This window comes from Ambystoma mexicanum, chromosome 9, assembly GCF_040938575.1.
Source record: "Ambystoma mexicanum isolate Mex_15411 chromosome 9, UKY_AmexF1_1, whole genome shotgun sequence".
Classification (NCBI taxonomy): Eukaryota; Metazoa; Chordata; class Amphibia; order Caudata; family Ambystomatidae; genus Ambystoma; species Ambystoma mexicanum.
Genome location: NC_090931.1, coordinates 519415201 through 519438644, shown reverse-complemented (window position 1 = coordinate 519438644; position 23444 = coordinate 519415201). Strand labels below are relative to the sequence as shown.

Genomic DNA, 23444 nt, shown 5'->3' with positions numbered 1-23444 from the left:
GTTTCCATGAAGTTTGTAGACATTTGGTAATACTAGGAAGCAGCTTGTTTGTGAAGAAGCCTTGCGGTTACATGCAAGGGTACATTGTGTAGCAAGATCAGTAAGCAACTTTGGCATAAACAACTGAATGCTCCTTATAAGGTCGTATATGTACACAGCTATGGAAAGGTACTAGGAGCTGGTGTCTCATGGGTCCCCGAGGGCAGCATTAGGTCGTTGCCTGCCGAACCAAGGTGGGGTTTTGGCATGACAGGAGAGCCCGGTGTAGCAAGAGGCCTCAGGCTAAGACAAGGCTAAGACATGGTGAAGGATCGGAGGCCTAAAGCGGGGGAGGGTGATTGCTAGGAGGTATAGTTTCAGGACAATCCTACCACATCAGAGCTAATACAGACATAGAAGGAAGACAGAAGGAAAACAGCAATATATGGTATGTTTAACTACATGGGGATCGCACTGCCATTTTGGAAGTCATCCATTATCTCCAAAGCTAGAATAGGCATGTCAATGTGAAGCACAGGAGTTGTTCAGGTCTAACCACAATGCATTTAATTTATTCTAGACCGTAAAACTGATGTTGACCTGAATAGCAATTCGACATTAAATACCAAAATCAACTTAATACTTGGTAAATATTGAGGGATTTGTGGCAATGCATTCCTCACAAAAGATAGAATTAAATTTGAATAATTACACACTATAGGGTCTGGTTATGCTTTTGGCATGGTTGTGGTTTGAAGAGAGGTACCATGTGATTTTATGGTGCAAAAGACTCTAAGCACTGAGCTAGTATGTTAAGAGACAGTTGCAGAATGGTGTACACAGTCTGGTGGTGGACACAAGAATACAACAATACGGAATAGTGTGTTTATTTAATATATTAATTTATTTGGCGCCAAAACCTGTGGGTTTCGGGGCACTGTGAATATAAACTCAAAAGGACGGAAGAGGAATGGGACGATAAAGGCCACTGAAGTTCAAGAGGGGGAGATTAGTCTTTGGGTATCAGACACAGATGTTTGATTATGAAATTAATCAAGTGTCCAGCGTCTAAGTTACCAATTATATTTTTTGTTTCCCTTTTTCTCTACCCTTTTTCCTTCTGCTCCCTTCCCTGTTCTTGTTGTTTTAATGTATGAATGGGGGTATTTTGCAGTTGGTAATGTGTACTGAATAATGGCAAATATTTATGGAGGTTTTTTGTTTTCTTGCGTGGGAAAACGTTTTGTTTGGAAATTCCTGGTTATTGTTGATTTTCACACAATGTAATTGGTAAATTGCGTGCATGTAACACAACCCTGAGGAAGAACTTTGAAAGGTCGAAACACGTGTTGGCTGGCTTTACAAACAAAATGTGCAACACAATACATTTTGTCTGAATCTAGAGTAATAGCTCTATTGTTATATAGTACATTGAGTGTTAAGGTAGTGGCGCAGAGGGCTGTTTAGTCCATTAGGTTAACTTGTTCTCTTGTACAGGCTTTGGGCCTGAGCCTGCATTTAGCCTAGGTCCATGCTCGCCCACCAATACCTAAGGGATAATTGTAGCAAGATTGAAGGCAAACAGAGTTTTAACATACTCAGTGTGGTAGACAGCTCAACCGGGTGCAGCCAACTTTTCTTTTTCTATGAATACAAATATAGAATAGCTCCAACTTAGATGTTCTTCAATGTGGAAAACTCTTGACTCCAGAGGGTGTCTCCCTTCCACTGGAACCTTCAATGTTTGAACAATGTCTTTTCGTCTAACATTTCCTTGTGTTTTTTTTTCTTGTGCCACAATGCTTCTGTTGGGTAAACAGTCCTTGGTCTTTAATAGTCTCTCTTTAACACAAGTTTCCTCGTGGTTCAAAAATAATTTCTCTTCCAACTGCCCGGTGTACTCTCCTGCCAGGATTTCTCTTATACTTCTACATGCATGGTGTACTCTCCTGTACTCTCCTGCCAAACTTCACTTAGACTTCCAGGTGCCCGGTATGCTTCTTGCCATGACTTCACTTGTATACTTTCAAATATGATATGATATATGATATGATACCTGGTGTGCTTCTCCTGCCAGGACTTCTCTCTTATGCTTCAATGTTTCTCTTTACTTTCACAAATACAAAAACCCTATTTGGCTTTGTATATCTGTTTTAGGCTTCCCCCCGCCTACAATCTATATGCCCATGTTATTGGGGTCTTGTTAGTCTCTCTGCCCTTTTGACTTATAAAAACTGTTCTGCTTCTCTCTGCCTCTGTAGCTTTACAATATTCAGTTTCATGTTGGTGCGGTTGCTGAAACACCTCAGGGTCCCAATGGTTCTTCACAGCGTCTTCGGTCCATTTCACGCTTACACAGTGTTTCTCTGGTGCTTGCTGCACACTTCGCGCTCCTATGCCGTCTCTGCGGCTTTCAATGAGGCTTTGCTTCTGCACGCCTGCTTCTATCCAGGCTCCTGTAGGGACAATGCTGCCTCCATCAGCTGCCGAGCACCCAGGAATCCCCTCTAGACTCCTGGCATCTCCACTGCCCTTTCCCCTCGCCAGCATGACTTCCCTTCTCTGTGATCAAGCCTCTCTGCTTCTCCACACCTGCTTGCGTCTCCAGCATTCTCTTGCCTCTCTGGGAGATCTGACGTCTTCCCATGTGCTGCTGTTCACAATCCATTTACCATTTTTGAAGGCCCTGTGTACCTTTGCCTTTCACAACTAGTACGTTCAATGAGCTTGAGGCTCTCAACTGTTTGCATCGATTCTCTCATCCTCTTCATCCCAGTACTTAGTTGAATACGGGAATCGAAGTCCATAGATGTTATTTGATGTACGTGTTTGGGAAGTTTCTTTTGATGATTTGACATGACAAATCAGTTATTCTTGGAGGAAAATTAGAACAAAAAAGGTTCTCTTGGAGCTTTTTAACCCTTGTGCATGTATAGGAGCTTGGCAAAAAGAGTGTTAGAAAAAGGTTTCTCCACTTTTCCTGAAGGGGGCACAGAGATATGACAATAGGCTATCAGGGTATTGGGCATAAGGGGTTTTTCTCTATGGTTAAGAGGTGACTACTGCACCTCATCCAATGGAGCCATGCTATCTGTTAGGCAGAATTATATGCGGTACCCTTTGGGAACACCACACACAATTAAAACTACAAGTGACAGTACAAATTCACCTTTGGTACAAGCCTGTACTACACAGTAAAGTGGTAGCATTGGCTGAGCAGCCAGACTTAACTCAAGAGTAAGTGAGCAGTATCAAATAGTTACACAAAGGACAGCAATTACTATGATTCAAACAAACACTGACTCAAAGTTTCTGAGTAAAAGAATATATACTTATTTACACATTATTTGTATAACATTTCACTAAAGTAAAGCAGTTTAACAATCACACTCTTAATACACCACACCACTCCCAATAGGTTCCAGACAAGGTAAGCTCACAAAATGAAGTGGGAGCAAAATGGCACTCCAGAAATTTAAAAGGGAGGAAAAGACAACGTTAGGCAAAAATTGAGCAGTACCAACAGGTAAGTAAGCAGGGCAATCTAGAAAGAGGAACTCCAATGATAGGATCAAACAAAATAGGATTAGGGCCAAAGTAAATAGGACAAAAGTCTTTTGCTCAAGATCACACGGTTCAGGGGAGTTCGTGCTTAAGTCTTTGCCAAGAGTTCCGGACGAAGTTGGTTGGCAGAAAAGTTAGTTTAAAGAGAAGAGAAGGACAAGCCCTCGGATTGGCAAATGTTTCAAGCGCCTTCACCGTGGCTGGACGAAACGAACAACCGGACTTGCACAGTACCTTTAAATGGAGAAGAAGCTGTAGCTGAGGCGGACGTTCCTCGTGGTTCCTGCAGGCTCACGGTTCCTGAAGCGACTGTCGGACTGACACAAAGCAGGAAGACTGGAAGGTCCTGCAGTACCCAGGGAAGAAACCAGCAGCAGAGCAAAACAACAATTAAAAGGTGCGCTCCTTAAAACCCAAGCATGGTCCGACCTTCCTGGCTATCCGGCCCACTGTAGCTCTGTACAACGAATTCGACCAGAGGAGGGAGTCCTGGCTTGCAGTTTGGGCAAACTGGTTGGTCCCACCATCTCAGGGGAAGAAGATTCCTGGAGGATCTTCTCTGTCGTTGGATTCTGAAGATTCAGACCTGCAGCAGGGCTTTACCGGGCGGTTCAGTCGTTGTAGGGGTCCTCTTCTGTCAGCTCCTCGTCGGTTCTTTCGTTCCAGTGGTGACTCTGCCTTTCCAATCCCAGAGACCTGTTTTTTATGCAGTTTTCCCCCATTCACACATCCTGGCTGTCAATCACACAGCAGGGTGGCTGTCCTGCTCAGACAGTAACCTAGCCAATCAAACAGGAGTGCGACTTGGGTTACCAAGGGAACCCATGGCAGGGGTCCTAAGACCCCTCCCTCACATCCTGCCTATCCAGACTTTCAGGCGCCTTAAGGAGAGCTTCTCGTGCAGAAGCCTGCGAAAATACGGTGAACAAAGGGACTAAACCTGGTTTGGCGCGCAGAGTAAAACACAAGAAACACTTTTACAAAAAGAAATGGCGAATAAACCCATCCGGAGCCGTATATAAATGTATATGATCAAGCGGATTTAAGTTTGAGGCTACCAAGATAGCCTAAAACAATACCATGGTTATTTAAGATAACCGCAGTATGAAAAATAGAGTAGTTACCACGGCCACCAGCCAAGTCTTGATGAAAAGGGAGCAAACAGACAAAAAGGGATAAGTATTAACCCTTTCCAATACTCCATGTAAGATGGGGGTGTAATGGGTCTGTGGTTTAAAGAGACTAAATCAAGTTTATGGTAACTTTACATGTTCCTGGGAGACAGTAGTCAGTCCCAGAAAAATTGAGTCAGTGGGAAGTCTGAAAGAAGGTGCTGTGTAACACACATTAAAAAGATGATACCTATGGAGTGGGTGAGGCTCCATAGCCCAATATCACACAAATAGGTAAAACAAACACAGCAAAACACATGTAAGAGTTGAAAAAAATAAATCCTAGAAATCCAGCAAAGCTGCTGAGGGACTCAGTAGGTAAGGGAAAATAGCCATTCTGCAGAATTCTCCCTAACACTATCCCCCCGCGAGTTGTCTCCTCCCATGTGATCCTCCCTCATGTAGCCGCCCCCAGGGTCAGGATCAGGTAGCAGCTGTAGTCCCCTGGCCATATGGGAGGAGATCACTGTCTAGGGATCTGTGAAGACTTCACCGGATTCATCACACTTGGGAGACAGGTGTGGCTGCTGGCATGGTGGTCTCAGAATGAGCTGTTGCTGTAAGTAATTTCTCTATATTAGATGTTTCACGTCTTTTGTGCTTAATTGATGCCATCGCTTCTGGGAATGTATTAGCTTGCGAGACCAATTTTGACAGTGTTAGGAGCCTAAATTTAGCTTGTACCTGGTATCACCTAGCATCAGTGATTTGGCATAGGTTGACAACCAGCAGAGTGACCCTTGGTGGGGCCTTCCATAGTCTTCTGCATGCACTGGGCTTACAATCTCGCTCAGCGGATAGGAAATGGGCCAGGGGAGAAAAGGTGGGTGGATGGGTTGTATTCATATAGCCTTTAGATGGCGGCCCTCACTTTGATTGTTCCTCTCTGGGTGATGAGAGGAGCCAGGGCCACTTTTCTGGATCAATTTCCCCTCAGCCAGCGTCTAACCCTCACCCGACAGTCACCGCTCATTCACAGACAACCACCGCAGGCGGGGCACCTTGCTCACACACTACATCCCGAATGGGAACCAATGTGAGGAAGTCCCCTTGCTGTATACCTCCGCCCAGGCAGCCTACAGTGTCTGTGGTCGTGCAGCCGGTGCAACTGCCCCAGTGCTGGCACGGTATCCAGTTGTCAAAAAAGGGGGCCCACTGTGTTTAATCCAAGGGAGTCATCACAGATTCCCCAGCAGTGACCTCCTCCCATGTGGCTGCTACCCGATCCTGACCCTGGGGGCGGTTCTATGAGGGAGGATCATATGGGATGAGACAACTAATGCAAAATAACAGCAAATAGGTCTGTCAAATCAAGGCGGGGGAGAGAATAGCCCAAGGGATTTTGGAGAAACTGAAAGAGGAACCAAGGGTTGGGGGGAGGCAGACCTAGAGCCTCCCGTTAAACCTGAGACAGCTCCAACGCCTATAACAGAGTCATCCTTGAGTTAGCTTTCGCCCAAAGGAATGGTCCCTCGCTTGCCAAGCCTTTTCTTCAGGTCTTACCCAAAGACGAGGGAAGGAAGAAGGGTGGACCATTTTATTTCTTGTATAGTGGGGATAATGTACCTGATGGTATCTGTAGGTCACAAGTTGTGGTACCCAAAAGCCATAAGAAATTTATGCTGGAGATCGCCTATTCCCACCTGACAAACGGGCATCTAGGGACAGCCAAAACCCAGGCACAGATACTAAACCGGTTCTATTGGCCCGGAATCTACATAGAGGTAAAGAACTTTGTGGGCACTTGTCACATATTTCAGAAGACCAGTATATAAATACCCCCTCCAGCTCCCTGACAGCCCCTACCCATCATAGACATACCTTTTTCACGCATAGGTATGGATATAGTTGGACCCCTAGAACCATCAAAGTTGGGAAACTGATACATACTGGTGATATTAGACTATCCAACTCATTTACACTGACGCCTTTCCTTTACAGAACAACACGACACAACTGATTTTCAAGCATTTAATTCCATTTTTTTTTCAAGAGTTCGGTTTCCAAAGGAGATCTTAACAGACCAAGGTTCTACCTTTATGAGTAAAATCACGTCGGAGGTAAAGAAAATTCTTCAGATAAACTTTTTGCGTACTTCTATATATCACCCTCAAACTGATGGTTTAGTCGAACGATTCAACAAGACTTTGAAGCATATCTTAAAGCAGCTGGTCCAATGTTGATGGAAAGAATTAGGATGTTATGACACCCTGGGCCCTTTTTGCCATTAGGAAAACACCACAATCCACAACGGGATTTCCCCATTTTCAACTTTTATATGGGAGTGAACAGCGAGAAGTCTTGGATATGTTGCATGAAACCTGGGAGGAACTAGAGAAAGTTACTCTACCACTATCCCAAACTGCTGAGAGACTAAAAGATCACATGGTAGCAGTTATATCTATAGCACAAAGTAACATGATTAAGACCCGGGAACATCAGAAGGGCTATCATGATAGAAAAGCTGTATTAAGATCTGTTTCTATTGGACATAAAGTCCTAGTTCTCCTCTCCTCTTCCGGAAATAAAATTCTCTGTAGGTGGTATGGTCCCTACGAGATAATAGATATAATAGATCAGACAGGGCCTTACGATTACCAAGTCTCACAACCAGGCAAGAAAATCAAGACTCACTTTTATCATGTGAATCTTCTCAAAGAATGGAAAGAAGAATCCATTAAAGACACTATTGTGGTATTAACGAGCTTGTTATCTGATGAAACCAGCACAAATACTTTGATTCAGGGGCGTTGCTAGGGGGGGGCTAAGGGGGCTATAGCCCCTGATCTTTTGGTTGTAGCCCCGGATAGAATCTCAGGAGCTGCAGCCAAAAGACTAGCTAGCCCCCAGTCCCAACAGTTCCGACATCAGCTTAGCCCCAGGTCTTTTCCAGACCTAGCAACTCCCCTGCTTTGATTCCCTCAGACTTGGCTCAGAATCAATAGGTGGACCTAACAAACCTCTTAGAACAGTTCCCTGATGTTTGCAGAATGGAACCTGGGAGAGTAAACGGGATATATCATTACATCCATACCCCTCCAGGAATGTGGTACATATAAAGCCCTACTGGATACCTGAGACTAGAAAAAGCATAATTGAAGAGGAGTTAGAACATATCTTGAGGGCTGATATTATCAAACTGTCTCAAAGCTTGTGCTCATCTCCGATCATGTTAGTCTCCAAGCCAAATCAGTGGTCGCAGGTTCTGCATTGATTTCAGGAAGGTAAACACTGTCTCCCAATTTGATAGCTACCCCTTGTCCAACATTGATGATCTTATTTATCGATTGGGGTTTGCTGTTTACCTCTCCATAATTGATCTGACAAAGGGGTACTTGCAAGTTCCTGTTAATCCAGCAGATAGGGAAAAGCTGCTTTCTCGGCTCCCATTGTGCTTTTTCAATTAAAAGTATTTTTTTTCTGTTTTGCATGGGGCACCAGGTACCTTTCGGAGGTAATGGATCAAATCCTTCGGCCCTATGCCTATTTCTGTGGAGCATACATGGATGATATCCACAGTAAGTCTTGGAAGGAAACATGTTTACCACCTGTATTTAGTTAAGAAAAGCTGGGCTTACAGCAAACCCAAAGAAATTCCACTTAGCTAGATCAGCAGTCAAGTATCTTGGGTTTTTCATAGGAAATGGACCGGTTCAACACTAGATGGAAAAAGTCAGAGTAGTTGGAGACCCTAAATCCCCCCAAAAAAGAAATATCTGATGGCCTTTTGGGGTTTTTAGGGATATTACAGACGGATCCCTAATTTCTCATCTATTACATTTTGTCTTGCTGATGAACACAAAAATGCTGAGCCCCAAATGGTGTAATGAAGATCAATTGTGTTTTGACAAACTCAATTGTGTTTTGACAAATTTTGTGTAGCGAGCCTGTGTTGAAGGTGGCATATTTCAGCAGGGAATTCATCCTACAAACAGACGCCTCATATATTGGCTGAGGTGCAATTCTTTTATAAGATCATGACGGTATTGAGCACCCCATCCTCTTTATAAGAAGAAAGTTATTCCCAAGTCAAAAACATTATGCAACTCTTGAACTGAAAGCCTTGGCAATTAAGTGGGCCATAATCTACCTGAAATATTATCTGACAGGTAGGAAATTCAAAGTTGTCCCAGTCCATGCCCCATTAACATGGAGGAGCCTCTGCAAAGACACTAATGCAAGAGTCATGCATTGGTCCTAAGCTTCACAGCCCTATTGCTTTACTGTGGAGCACAGGAAAGGAAAGGAGGAGGGGATTGTGGACTTCCTTTCCCGTTTTCCAATAGGTGCTGATAGAACCCACAACATTAGGTGAAGGGTATGTGATGAATCCAATGGAGTCATCATGGATTCCCCAGCGGTGACCTCCTCCCATGTGGCCAGGGGGCGGCAGCCACTACCTTATCATGACTCGGACCCTTGGGCTGGTTCTGGGAAGGAGGTTCACATGGGAGGAGACAACTACAGGGGAGATGCTTTGGCCTGTTTGGACAAGATCCCCTCTTTCCCATGAGGAAGACCATCTAATACCCTAGTTATTAATGGCCTATTATCATTCTGGTCTGGCCCCAACCTTTGATCCAAACACCCACAACTCACTCAACACCTTTTTGTTTCTGATGTGCCTTTATGTGAAATATGTGAGAAAAACCATCTAAGGGTTAAAAGTCCAAAGACATCCATGGACTCCAACTTCCATAACCACTCGGGTACAGAGGCGGGGAGGAGGAGGAGGATGAGGGAGTTTGTGCAAAGTCACAGGAGCTTAAAGTACAGCATGCAGGCTAGTTGTTTTTGCAGGCCCACAGTGCGTGGGACATTTAAAGATGGCGTTCCGCACTAGTAGATCGAGCTGTGCAAAGGAAGATGTTGAACCCCTTGCTGGGGCACATGAACGCAAGGCATACAGACCAGTGTGATGGAACGGTGAAGGCCATCAGGACAAGAGGAGAAACCCTGCGTGCAAGCATGACGGACTATGGAGACGCTGGGAGCCACGTAGAAGCTCCTGAGTGGGAAACGGGTGAAGGAACCACACTGCAGAGCCGTGTGCAGAGTCGGAGACGCTGGATGGAACAGGTGAGTCTGCCCAAATGTTAGTCCCCATTCCCGTGAAGTCCCATAGGACTCCACGGGAATGGGGACTCAAAGCACCAGCACCGTTGCTAACGGTGCCTGTGCTTCTGTGACGACTCTGCTTTCCGGGGTCATTGCGCCCAGCAGATCAGAACTGCCGGGCGCATCTGCTCCGGCAGGCCGAGTTGTAGTCTGCCGGTCTGGAAAGGGTGACGGTGCGTTGCTACTGGCACCTTTGTTTCCAGACTGGCAGACTCGTAATGAGGCCCACTGTTTTCCATCCTATTTAAGAATCCAGTGGAAGGGGATCACCCTCTGGAGCCAAGGGTCTTTATCTTGGAGAACATTTTTTGTTGAAGTATTTGTATACTTTGGTTTTGAACACTTTTGCCAACATCAAAGTTAAGGAAAGTTTCTTGCACCCCTTTGTTATTTTGTTATTTTGTTTGTAGTGTGAGGGTCAGGATAGGATGTTTTGGACACAAGGACAGCTTTTCAGTTACCGACATCCTGCCACAGACAGATCCTTAGCTTTTGGTTTTTAGGTAGGGAAGATCCTCTTTAGAATAGGGCCAGAGAGGCATTTTCCCAACCCATTTCTTTTTAATAAATGTCTTTAGCCAAACACATGGCAACTTTGTGTCCGGCTTTCATATCTGACCCCTCACACCACTCCCCGCTGCAACTCAGCAGAGGTTTTCCCTCCAGTAGCTACTCTTTCTGGCTGTGGCTCAGAGAGGTTGTGCACCTCCCAGAGCACCATGTCTCAGTCATAGCACCATGGGCATCACCTTGCGCGATAGTCTCAAGGAAGGGTCATCTCTTCTCTGTTACCTAGTTCATCAACAGCAAGGGAAGAGCCGCTCTGGATCGGTCCCTGATGGTCCCCTGAATCTTCGCCTCATGATGTGATTGCCTCAGTCAGGTCGGCTTTGGGGGAGAAACAGTTGGTTGCCATCAAGATACAGAGCGCACAAGGCGAGCGACTGTATGCCTCCCCTGCTCGGCCACAGACACACACACACCACCACACACCCTCTTGCCCTCCCCCGGGTCTCAATCTTACAGGATCACCCACAGATTTTGCAGCTCTTCTCATCCCAAAGAACAATCCGGCAAGCAGACTTGACTTCTTTACAGCACCTCCCTTTTACTTCTGCAACTCAGCGTCATTCCTACCTCAATAAAGATGAATAACTGCAAACAATTGGATGCCTTAGTTAATCGACCAGGTCCACATCCTTGAGTTTGTTAAAACAATCCAATCATCCCCCTCACTGAAAAGCCAGAAAAACATCTTAGCATGTTTTAGGTGAAAGTATGCTCCCTCCTTCCCAAGCGAGCTATAAAACCTGTACTGCGCTTTCAGGGGAATCGAGGAGTGTATTCACGATAATATCTGGTGAGGAAAAAGTGAGATGACTGGAGGCCCATCCTAAACCTGCAAAATCAGAACAAATTCCTCAGTTCCCAGTCATTTCAGATGGGCATGCTGCAAAAGATCGTGAGCCAGGTAACCAGGGAAGATTTTCTGATGTCGCTTGACATGGAAGCCACTTCTGCGTCCCCATCCACCACCATCATCGCAAATTCCTCTGATTTGTAGTGGCAGTGCGCCGCTTTCAATTCACGGTCATACCCATCCTCCTCAAATCTGCCCCAAAAGTTTTACCAAATTTCATGCCGCCCGGCCTCTGCACACCTCAGATAATTTGGCATACACATCTAGCCTTATCTGGTCAATTGGTTGATCAGGTCACCTTCTTCAGTTAGGCCTACAACATGCAGCAGCCACGAAAGGTCTGTCTTAAATCACTGGGCTTTTTTCTCAACTACAAGAAATCATTGTCTGCCAACAGGGTCAACTATATACTTTATAAGTTCAAGAGTTGTCCCTGCAACTGGTGGCCTCAGTCCGACCACTCAAGTCCCTTTTGAGGATTTCTTTGTGCATCTCGCTCATCAACAATTGCAGGCTTCACATGAGCCCCCTGCAGGAATTCTTGGATGACCACTGGGATCAAGTTTCTGGCCAATGGGACAACAAATGGATGCATGTCCAAGGTTGGTACTGTTTTCTAATCTATGCTAACATATGAATCTATGAAAGATCTAATGCTGGATAAGGAATACGTTACTTACCTGTAACTCCAGTTCTCAAGGATTGGTATCTTTCATGAATTCACATGTGACGCTCCCACTGCCCCGCATGTGGCTCGTCTTTGCACTTTTATATGCATTCTACATATCTGAATATGGCTTCCTGGGGTAGAGTTAAGGGACACACTGTCTATTGGCTACAAGTGTGATCAATCCAGAGATGTCACCTCTTCACGCGGGTGAGCTTCTTCCCATGAGGCCAGGGAGGTGAGGCCGCTATCCGATAGTCCCCTTAGGGGTGGTACTCAGCAGCAGGATCTCATGGGGAGAGACTCTCCCCTCTGGGAATCAGGGAGGACATCTCGAGAGAACACAGTACAACACCCCTCACCCTCCACCCACATCCTTTACCTCCCCTCAGTCCATGAGGCCCACCTTATATCCCACTTCCATGTTGCTGTTACGCTTGATCTTCTCAGGTGAACTTATACCTACGTTCCCAAGTACCAGTCAGAGAGAATAAATTGATTCCCTAGCTAATCATTGAGACCACAGGTGGAACTGGAAACACTGCACCAGGTCCTCTATGGCTGAAAAGGGAATATTGTGATTAACACCAATATAGCATTGTCAAACACATTCCCCCTACTGGATGGTGTACATGCAGTATGCGCTTACCTGACACCAGGGAAACCCATGGTAGGATGGTGCGTAGATGAGAAGACCCTGTGAAGGCCAGGAACGCACCAACAGGGGGCGCAGCAGAGGGTGCCCACAGGAAATATTCCAGAGGCAATATAATCCAGAAGGCACAGAATCCATAGAAACCAATAGGTCCAGATCACCAATGTTCAGAGAGTTCCAGAAGCAATTCAGGAAGTAAAGCCAAGTCCAAAACACAGTTCACCACAGTCAGCAGGGAGAATCCGAAAATCAATCCGGGAAGCAGGGCCAAGTCGAAAACACAGTATCACCAGAGTCAGCAGGGTAATCCAAAAGCAATCTAATAAACGAAGGCAGAGGTCTAAAGCAGCCAGGCAATCCTAATGAGAGAACAGGAGCACTGGAAACGAGGTCTCCACACACAAACGTTGAGGAGCACCATGAAGTGAGAAGAGTTCCCTTAAATACTGTAGGAATTGTGGGACTTTCTGTTTGCGTGGGTCATGTGAGATCCGTAAGTCATGTGACCGCTAAACGTGTATGCCGGGACCGTGATTGGTGCTGACGCAACACAGCGTCTTGCAGGCGCCATGGAAAACTCCACGAACAATGCAGGCCCATAGGAGCTGCAGGAAGGAGAACCCGCACTCTGTTTGTGTTCTGTCCACGTTGGACAGATATCTGCCAGAGATGAGACAGTGAGTGCTGCGTATGCATAAAAGTTGCACACCCCCATGTATGTTTGTGAGAGTGAGAGCTACACACCTGTTGAGACGAGGAAGAGTAGGGATGACTTGACAGGTGCTTCCTTATTAAGTACTGGGATGAGGAGGACGTGCAGAACAACGGAGAATCATTAGGTGAACTTGAATGGACGTGCTAGTTGAGGTTGTCTATTCAATATTCAAAGTAAAGAAGGACTTATCAAGGTGTCATACCCTCCCAAGAGCAACCGCAAGCCTGTATGATGTCTAGCATGGAAGAGAGAAGCTGCAGCTGACTGGCATGCGTGCAAAGGATCAGAGGAGTTCCAATACGGTCCGCCATGCCAGAGCAGACCGAGTACCTGGAAGAGTGAAGGTCCGGGTGCAAGCAGTAACCGGACCGCACAGTTGTGGCAAGATGTGCAACCCACCCAGAGAGAAGCACTTCAGGGACGTTGCGGAAGCAGCACAAGAACGCAAGTAGCCAAAGAAGATGTCGGAGAAGCACATGACTGATGGAGAAGAACCGCCAGAATCCCAGAAGGTACAATGGCTGTTGGGATTGGGAAAAAGGGCAAGAGAATCCTCAAACCCATGGTCTGGGACGCAGATTGTTTCAAGTAGAATATCTTAATCAATTGGCCATATAATAGTATCTGGCACGAGAGGGAACCAGGTATGTCGGGAACAAAATACAGAGGAGAAAATAGGGTTGAGAACCTGTAACTTGAGTAGGAGATCCTCGCTAGCCATTTTCTACGTGGCAGTACCTGGCAGGCAAGTGGACCAGGTCTGCCCAGACGAAGTCTTAAAGAATCTCGGGTCTGGGACCCACACTTACTAGTAGGTATATGAGAGAGGCCAAGGGAAGGGAGACATTACCCCTGGCATTGTGAACTAAACAATTAAAGCCAAGAAAGACCAGGGGAAGGGAGACATTTGGCCAGGTATTGTGAACTGTGAAAGTAAAGCCAGGAAAGGCCAGGGGGAAGGGAGTCATTCCCCCTGGCTTTGTGTGGGGAAAAACTCTGAGAGCCAGACACCAGGAGAAGGGAATCATTCTCTTGGTAATTGAGTTTACAAGAGGGATCAAACCAGTGATCCAGGGTAAGGGAGTCATTTCCACCTGGAGGGAGGAAATAATAACCTTTGATACAAATCCAGCTATCCTTTGTTTTGAAGTATTGAAGTCGGGGAAGAGAGTATTTTCTCCCTGGTGGTGAAAAACCAAGGAACAAAATACCTGGAGAAGGTATGCATTCTCCAGGATGCCAATAGTGAAGAAGCATCTATGGGCAATAAGGAATGTTGATGTTAGATGATTGAGAACTTTACTGTTTGTTGACATTACAACCTGGAACTTTGTTGGGTGCCTTGGAAAAGGATTAAGACCTGGGGAAGGGAGTCATTCCCTCAGGTAAAGATCCCACCTAACAGCTGGAACTGTGGTCCGCTGTCCAGAAGAAGGGAACCATTATTCTGGAGCAAGAAGAGCCACTATCTCTTTAGTTTAGTTATAGGTGTGAGGGTCAGAAGTAGGCTTTTTGACACAGGACGGTGGACTATTGACTTATACAGACATCTTTACCGGAACCAGAGTATTTTAGTTGAGGTAGGTAAACCCCTCTTAGAATTAGGGAAAGCTGGGTTTTCTCTTTATTTTGATCTTAAATAAACGTTTATAGCAATCAACATGCCACCTGTGTGTCAGTCTCCTTCTGCTCTCTTACACAGGGTAAATGACCCAAAACCACTCTGAGAGAACACTAAAGCGAATGCAGTTTCTGTTTTTCTATGAAACAACTTAATGTTACAGAGGATTCCCAGTCTAACTGTTAGGAAAGATTTCATATTTGAATGTAATTTTCCCTCCATGTGTCAACCCCCAAACTTTTTGCTGCAGTTTTACACCCTGAACTAAACTTTGCCAGAGAAGCACAGCCCTCAGCTGCACACCTCTGGGCTTTCGCTCACTTTTAATGGGGAAACTGACATGCCCTTAAGACAGTCAGTACTGGGAGACTTTGTTTCCCTTAGTCCTTTCCTCATGTTGCAACTTTTGTGCAACATGTGTGCAATGTAACTTACCTTACTGTACACTTGGGTCTCTAGTCTTTCCAAAGGCCCTAGAAACTCTCGCTGGACTATTCAGGAACAGTGCAGATGTGTCAGGAACAGGACTGGTGGCAGCTATCGTTTTCTTAAGTTTTTAACCCTTTCTTGCCATGTTAACCGCGCTTCCCGCGCTTGGCACAAATAGGTGGCCTGGCTCCAAAATGGCCGTGCCACGAGGTTCTTTTGTCCTATCCTTTGGCCATCTTGCCCCTTCACCTTCCCCAGGTTGTGTCGACCCGGGTCAGTCCTTATTTGGTCATGCACTTTCCCACGAAACCCAATGCTTTTGCAGGCTTTTGCATGCCTTGTGTGTGTGCCTCCAAGATGTGGGCTGGAATGTCTGTTCCCAATACACATCCTGGGTGCCAGAGAGTCTAGAGTGTCCTGAATGCCTGGGACCACTGTGGTCCGTGATTGGTCCACGTATGGAGTGAGTGTTTGTGAGCGTGAGTGTTTGTGAGCAGATCTCCCATCTCTCCGTTTTGGTGCGAAGGGAACTTTGGATAAGAGGAGGCTGAAAACACCACTACCATGTCGATCTCCTGAGTTCACACCGAACAAGGGATAAGGAGCCAAGTATCCTGCAACAGAAGCCAAGTCAAGGAATCGCTGGGGACCCGCTGGAAGGTTTGGCACCCTGAGCCCGCTGTTGTCCCGTGAGACCCCTCTGCATCTGGTCGTCCTAGAAGATCTGCGAAGGCGCTTTGACCCATTGGATTAGTAGGATCAACTATTCTCGGTACCTTCACCAAACCCTGCAAGTAAGCCTCTTCGGAAGTGTCCCTGGGCCAACCAGTGGGCTGACAAGCTTACGTAGGATGTTTGCTCTGTCACTGCCGCCGTTTCGAGGAGGCCCTCGAAACTTGGCATACTGCTAGCTCTGTGTCCACGGCATCCTCACATCGAATTTTGTACACTCAGCGTTCCCAGATCTGAAGTGAGACGAGTGTAACCGGACCGGAGTAAATGCGGTTTCCGTGTTGCTCTGCTATGGCAATGACCTGTGCAAGTTCGCTGCATTTGTGACCCCCTTGCCCCTGAAGCCTACTGCAGTGGAACTGGGCTGATTCTTCCACCCTGAGCAGAGAAATCGCCACTGTCCCGTTTGGGACTCCTTGCTGCATCTCGGGAACTACACGGTGTCGAGACGTCCTGATTGTCGCATTCGAACCTGCCAGCTAAGTGGACTGTACTGGCGAAGTTTGGGTCTGCTTGCGTCAGGGACCGGTGAGTAATCCTTACCCCAACCGGTGGCCCCTAGCACAGGAGCCCATTTTTACGCTCAAAGTGGCCCCTGAGGGCCCCTTTCCTTTCCACATCTATTGCGAAATAGCGACTCCATCCCGAACTCTCCAACTGCCTCTGACCTCAAGTGGAGGTCCTGTTTGAATAGGGGGAACTTGTTCTTCATCTCCCTATCCACCTTCCTGAGCTACTAGAGACCCTTGAAGAGACCCTATTTTGTCCATTGGCACAAGCGCGTGCATGTACTATTGAGCATAAGGCTCCTCTCTTCGTAGGGCTTCGACTGCCTCTTATGTTAGGTGTATTCTCGATGTGGAACTGGGTCTAAAGATTATTTGCACTGCCTGTTCTCCCCCCCCCCCCCATCTATGTGGTCTACATATTTCGTGCTTTTAACCCCTTAGACCCTAATGGTCTTGTATATATATATTGTGTTGATATTGATGTGTTGGTTTATTCTAGTGTTACTGTGATTCTTTGCTATGGTCTATTTTACAAAGGCCTTGTAATAAATGTGTATATATTTTTTATATAACACCTGTCTGGAGTAATTTGTAAGTGTCCTTGCTTTGTATGCTCATTGAGGTCTTTCAGTCACCCTCACCCCTCTCGACACTTAGTCTTGACCGCCTGCCATAGCTACTCTGATTGGTCTGGCTTGTCCAGAGGTTACCCTGTTACAAGAAATTAGGCTGGCCTTCTGAACCTCTGCCCCCCCCCCCCACGTCAGAGTTCAGAAATCCTTCTTAACACTAACGACTGGGACTATTGTAACAGGATGTGTATCTATGAAAGATATCAATGCCGGTGAACTGGAGTTACAGGTAAGTAACGTATTCCTCATTTGGATTTTCTGTTTGCTTAGGCATTTCATACATTGTTAACTTGCCAACTTGCAGCTGTTTTCGAGTAATGTGTGACACTACAGAACATGCATAGATGCAAAACCATTGCAGGATTCAAATTTTTTGCAAGATGTATAATGAGCATCGTAAATCAAACTGTGAGCACCAAGAAGTGATCTGTGACCTTTGCCCTCTGATATATAAAGGTCCTCCCCTTTTTGACAAAATTAATGTATACAAATTGCAAAAAGAGCTGGATTTCATAACCAATTATTCCACAGCCTTTGCTTTGTTTGAAGGGTATTTTTAGTCTATAGCATTTCTCTGGCAACCAAACCTATGGCTGCTCTGTTTGAGATGCAGATTTTGTAACATGTTGCTCCATGATGTCCCTTATTCAATTTGGCCAATACTTTGAAAATTCACACTGTCATCCTTATCCTAACCCCTGGTATCAAGGAAGAGTGCAGGTCCAGTTGTGGTATGATTTCCAAACATAGACGCCAACCTTTAAGGTTCTGTCGCCGAGTGTTTATGCGGCTGAGAAGTAACTCTAGAGCATTTATTGTTAACAGTAGATTTCCATTTGGTCATGTTGTCACAAATAATAGTAGTGATTTTACCTTTTGGGACTATGGATACATTTCTTTTTAACACTTCATTGAATTCCTGATATCCAAATTGTGTTTGGAATGAGTGATGTCAGACAGTGACTCTTTATAACTTTGTTCATTTTCTCTATCTATGAAGAACTTTCCTCAGGACAATCAAAAGGTACGGTTATCAGCAAGTGGCTTCCTTTGTGCATTTGAGGTACCAGTTCCAGGATCTCCCACTTCTACTTCTAGTCATGTGCAAAAAGGTAAAAAAAAATGGAGTATTGATTTATTGTATTCATAGTAATGTTTGGAAATGCTATTTGAACCTACTATTGAAATACTATGTTGTCTATTAAAATTGAAAAAGCTCCAAAAACAGAATAAGTAACAGGTGTGTCCGATTTAGCTGCAGTCACCACTTCTTAGCCATGGCATCAGAGTCACTGATGCAACAAGGCACTAGCTCTGAGATAACACATTTCTGTTCAGATCAGTACCGAGAAGTTTTCTAGTAATACTAGGCACTGCTAAATACCAGTGGTCGTAGTTGAGAGGCCTCTGCCACTGAGTGCAAGATGCTCACTGGTACAGCAGCAAGGCTCTTGGCCAGAAAAGGTTATTTTTTAGTGGTGGCTTGCCTGTGCCCCCCAGATATGGGGTAGAGAATACTGTGCAGCGTCTCTCTGGTCAAGGTGAAGAAGGCTGGTGTTAGCAAACTTGGGCAAAGCTTACCATCAGACGCAGTCTTGGAAGGATGCAGTCTGGCAAAGCTTTTAAGAGTTTCTCCTTTGTTACTAAATGCTTGCCCACATAATTGACTACGTCTGGGTGCTGTCCTTCGAGTTATAAATAAAACTGGGAGGTGAGATGGCCTCAGCACCCAATTGCAGAGTTACATCTATTCATACATGGCCACCGAACCAGTGACTGCCTCCATTTTTAAACTTTACAGGCGTTTTGATGGTTTTTCTCCCAAGTGTGGATTGGAAGGACATTCCTGACATACTTTTTTGGTTTTGACACCTGCATCCCTCACTTTTCAAAGCAGGCAGAGGCAATGACCATACATGGCCATTTCAGCATTCTTACGCTCTCATGCAGGATACAACTTTTTATTTAATATTTGCTTTTTGGTTAAAAATGTGTTCAACCTTAACAAAATAAGAAACAAATACATGCAGAATATACCATAAAAGGGAATAAAAGCATTTCAATAATTGAACATATTTCAATTTCATATTAATTCCATAAACATTAAAACATTTTTACATCACACTGAATGGCTGGATCCCGCCGGGTCCAGGGTATTCAGAAAATTGACCACCACACTTGCTATAAAAGTAGGGTACCCTTGCATGCAAACAGCCAAACACCTATCACACTCCATTACTTCATAATACAAACATATTTTTTTGTTAATGAATTGCTCTCAGGTTTCTCAAACTAGGACAATGTACCACAAGATGTTCAAGGGTTTCCATAGTGCCTTTCCCTTTGCAGAATCGGCATTGTAAACAGTCGCCAAATAACTTTTTCCATCTTTGCATAGTCTTTCTTGTGTGATACAAATTCCATATGAATCGTTGGAAATCCTTTCTTACTCTAGGACAGGGAAAGATCTTTAGGTGACCAGCTACTGTACCCAGTCGCTTATGCTCATTGACAAATTGTTTAAAACTGTATAGAGTTAATGGTATTGCATCTGTCATTTCTGTTCAGTAGCTAGATAAATTCTTTATTTTGAATTAGCATCAATCCATAAAAGATACAACACATTAAGCGTATACAACGATAAAACAACGATAAAACACAACATTACAATTCATTCTTAGTTTCAGTTCATATCAAATTACAGGACATCACAATAGTACTTAAAATATCTTGCAGATTATAAAAATATCAATACAGGATCACAAGTAGATTCATCTAAAAAGAATTTAAAAAAACAGTGTTAACACATGTTAAAAGTGTTACTATGGATGCCCTTTCCTACATTCAAAAAGTTTTAAAATCAGTTCAACTGGTTCTATCATTACTTCCAGGCACCTATCCTTGTTTTCAGGCCCCTTTCTCGTATTCGCCAGGCAGTCCTTATGTATAATGACAGGTACCAGGCTATAGCAGGCCTGCTTGCATTCAACAAATAGTACAACGCTAGCCTATGTTGGAGGGGTACGACGTCCTTTCATCGTCTGCCTTTTCATCCCCAGGCTTTTCAAAGTGCACATTCCATCGAATGTGCTCATCACATTTTTTAGGGGGGGGTGGGAAAGGGCAGGTAAGGGTTTGGGTTGGTGGGCAATGGCAAAAAATAAGTGTGGGAGAGGGGGTTGGGGGGGGCTACGACCCCCAAAGAAAGGGAAAAAAAAACGATGAGCACATGTGCACGTTTAAAAGCCTGGGGATGAAAAGGCAGGCGATGAAATGACATGGAACCGTTGGAGGAAGCCTCTACCTATAATTAGTGGTAGTAGGTATTTTTTCCTCTGGTCATGATATGCTGGTCAGAAAAAGAGAAAGTGAGCCAGGTCCTCTAGCCCAGCATCACACATAGGACATCTAGCTTCACATTCTCGGCCTGATCTCTGACTGCGGAGCGCACCCAAGTCAAGGCAACAAAAGCATACTTGTGTAATTGGTGCTCTTTGATATTTACAATTCGTCCAGATGAGATATTCCTTCATGTTAATTGATGATAATCTCATCAATTCCCTAGTTAGTGTTTTTTTTTGTTCTTACGTCTCCCTCGTGTCATGTACCCACTCACTTAGGCTCTTTATCACAAGACATGTGCTTTTTTTCCAGCATAAGTTCATTGAATATATTACTAGCGCCCACATTCCCCAACATGTTCTTTATGTTTTGAATCCAAACAATGTTGTTGGCACCCTTTTTACCCAATATATGCTTCAGCAGGTTCTGCATGAGCCTTGCTTTAGGATTAGACCATATACGTAGTCATAATCTACAGGGCTCAAGCACCAGTTGGACCTCTAGGGAAGTCCAACCAATCTCTTTGTGGCATGCAAAGTTTGCCGCTGATACTGGTAGACCCCATAGCGATTTATAAACCTGTTCTCCTCTTTTTGTAGCATGCTAAGATCTCCATACACCCATATTGCAGCTCCATATTTCACTGCCACTATCATGCGGGACATATTCTTTTTCCACTATACCAAGTTGTTGTTGCTTATGATTCTTCATGAATCTGTAATGAACTGGGGGGTGGTCCTACCCTCTAGAATTCAAATGCATGCAATACAATTTAAATCACAATAGTTTGAACCCTTGTGAACACCTAATTTGAATGGGGCATTCACCATTTGTAACAAACACAAACTGCTAATGAACACATATTTATCATCCATGTTTTATAGAACAGCTTTTTATTAATTAGCTGATACTATGTTTTTACTTTGCATATTTGTTCAAGTATTCTTTTGTAGAGAGACAAATAGAGGGTGATCAACATGGTAGTGACAAACAATTGATGTTTCTTCGGGAATCTGTGGCTTCCCCCTATCAATTGTCTCATCACAGGTGCTTGTTTTTGTACCTGAGCCTGCCCATTGAATTTATCATTGTACCGGACACCAAGATAATTAAAATGGGATACCCTTGGTATGACTAATCCATTGCACAATATTTGTGGGAATTTACATGATCTTTTCTTGCCAAGACACACCATTACAGCAGAGTTGGTGGCATTAACTTGGAGATCTAGGTTATTCATGAAGGTTTCAAATCTATTAACCAGGGTCTGTAGCGCACTCACGGTCTGTGCAATGAGAACAGTAACATCTGTATAAATTAGTGCAGAAAGTAGCGTATTACCTATTTGTGGTACATCAATATTGCAGTCTAATAGGAATTCTAGTATTTTGTTGATGTACAGGGAGCATAACAGGGGTGCCAAAACACACCCCTGTCTAGCCCCAGATTCAATTGGGAACCAGGCTGTGCAGTAGCCCTCACTGCCCGAGCAAATACACGCCTCATTGGCTTCTAGGGCATCCAATATAACTACAGGACAGTCATGGGACTTGAGCACCTGCCACAATTTATCCCTATTTACTTTATCGAAGGCAGTACTCTGGTCCATAAATGCCAAGTATATGGGTTCCTGTTTGATGTATACAGAGTTGGCAACTATTCGATATAGGTTCAGGCATTGTTCCATTGTCGCCAGTTTGGGCCTGAAGCCCAGCTGGATTGGTGATAAAATGTCCTTCACTATTACCCATTCTTCTTATTTAGTGAGCAAACACTTTGCGACCATCTTGAAACTTGTGTTCAGGCGGGATATGGGCTGATATAACACTGGAATAGTCATACAGCCCTTTTTATATATCGGTACAATTATTGCTCTTTGCCATTCCCTTATTACCATTTTTGTGCTTATAATTGCCTTGAACAGTATTGTTAGCATGGGACCCCATAGTTCAACATTGTCCTGGTAAAATTCAGCTGGAATACCATCGCTCCCTGGGGGAACGCCTTCTTTTAACAGTTTGAATTCCTTTGGGCACATCACCAATAGAAAAAGAGGCTTGACTTGTTTCTCTTCCCACACTTATCTGGTTTTACCTCAAAGCTGGTGTCTCATAGACTGCCCGAACCTCTGCTTTATAAACCTTGCTAAAATGGTCTACCCATTGCTGATTTTGGATCCCACATTCCAGGCCTGTTTTGTTTTCATTATTGGCTGGTTTTCCATTTACTTCCTTCCAGAAATCACGGGAATCATTGTTTTTGCTTGCTGTTTCCAATCGATACCATGCTTGGTTATCTAATTCACGGCTATGCATTCTAATTGGTTCTTTGTATCTCGCCCTGGCCCGTATAATCTCTATTTTCGGGGACTGGTGGTTTTAAAGTAGACTCAATGGTTTCGCTTTGGCCATTCTGTAATCTTTGTCATGCTAACCCACCTTGAGGTCCCTTTGTCTTTTCGCCCCATGATCCCTCATACATCCCACCTTAGTATTCCCCCTCAGGCACATGAATGTTTGTACCATAATCCCTGGGTTGGTGTCTACATTCAGCAAGGTATCAAATAAGGACATGTTCATTTAAACCATTTTTTCCCCCACTGTGGCTTTTGTTGATTGATTCCACCTCAGCTCTTTGGGTGATGATCCTTCACAAACAATATGTCTAGTGTGATTAAATTGATTGCCTCTCCACCCAGGGCCTAGCGAATTTAGGTCTAGCTCTAGAGCGTAGTGATCACTGTAGAGGTCACCCCTGACACGAAAATTCTTCACCAGTCCCCAAGTGTTACCATGAAGTAGTCTATGGATGACTTTCCTTGTGTTTCTAAAGGTATGAGCACCTGGGATATCCACTTGAATCGACCATTTGTTCTTAATCCAACCTCTG

At 44.6% G+C, this 23444-nt stretch overlaps 1 protein-coding gene across 2 annotated transcripts in view; it reads left to right on the top strand.

The window, feature by feature from the left end:
* The window catches only part of USP32 (ubiquitin specific peptidase 32), a 3569419-nt gene that overhangs the window by 2692493 nt on the left and 853482 nt on the right, over window positions 1-23444 (top strand). For both annotated transcript variants that reach the window (XM_069615070.1, XM_069615069.1), the window contains exon 25: window positions 18214-18325. In XM_069615070.1, coding sequence (XP_069471171.1) covers window positions 18214-18325 — 112 coding nt within the window. The remainder of the gene's footprint in view (window positions 1-18213; window positions 18326-23444) is intronic.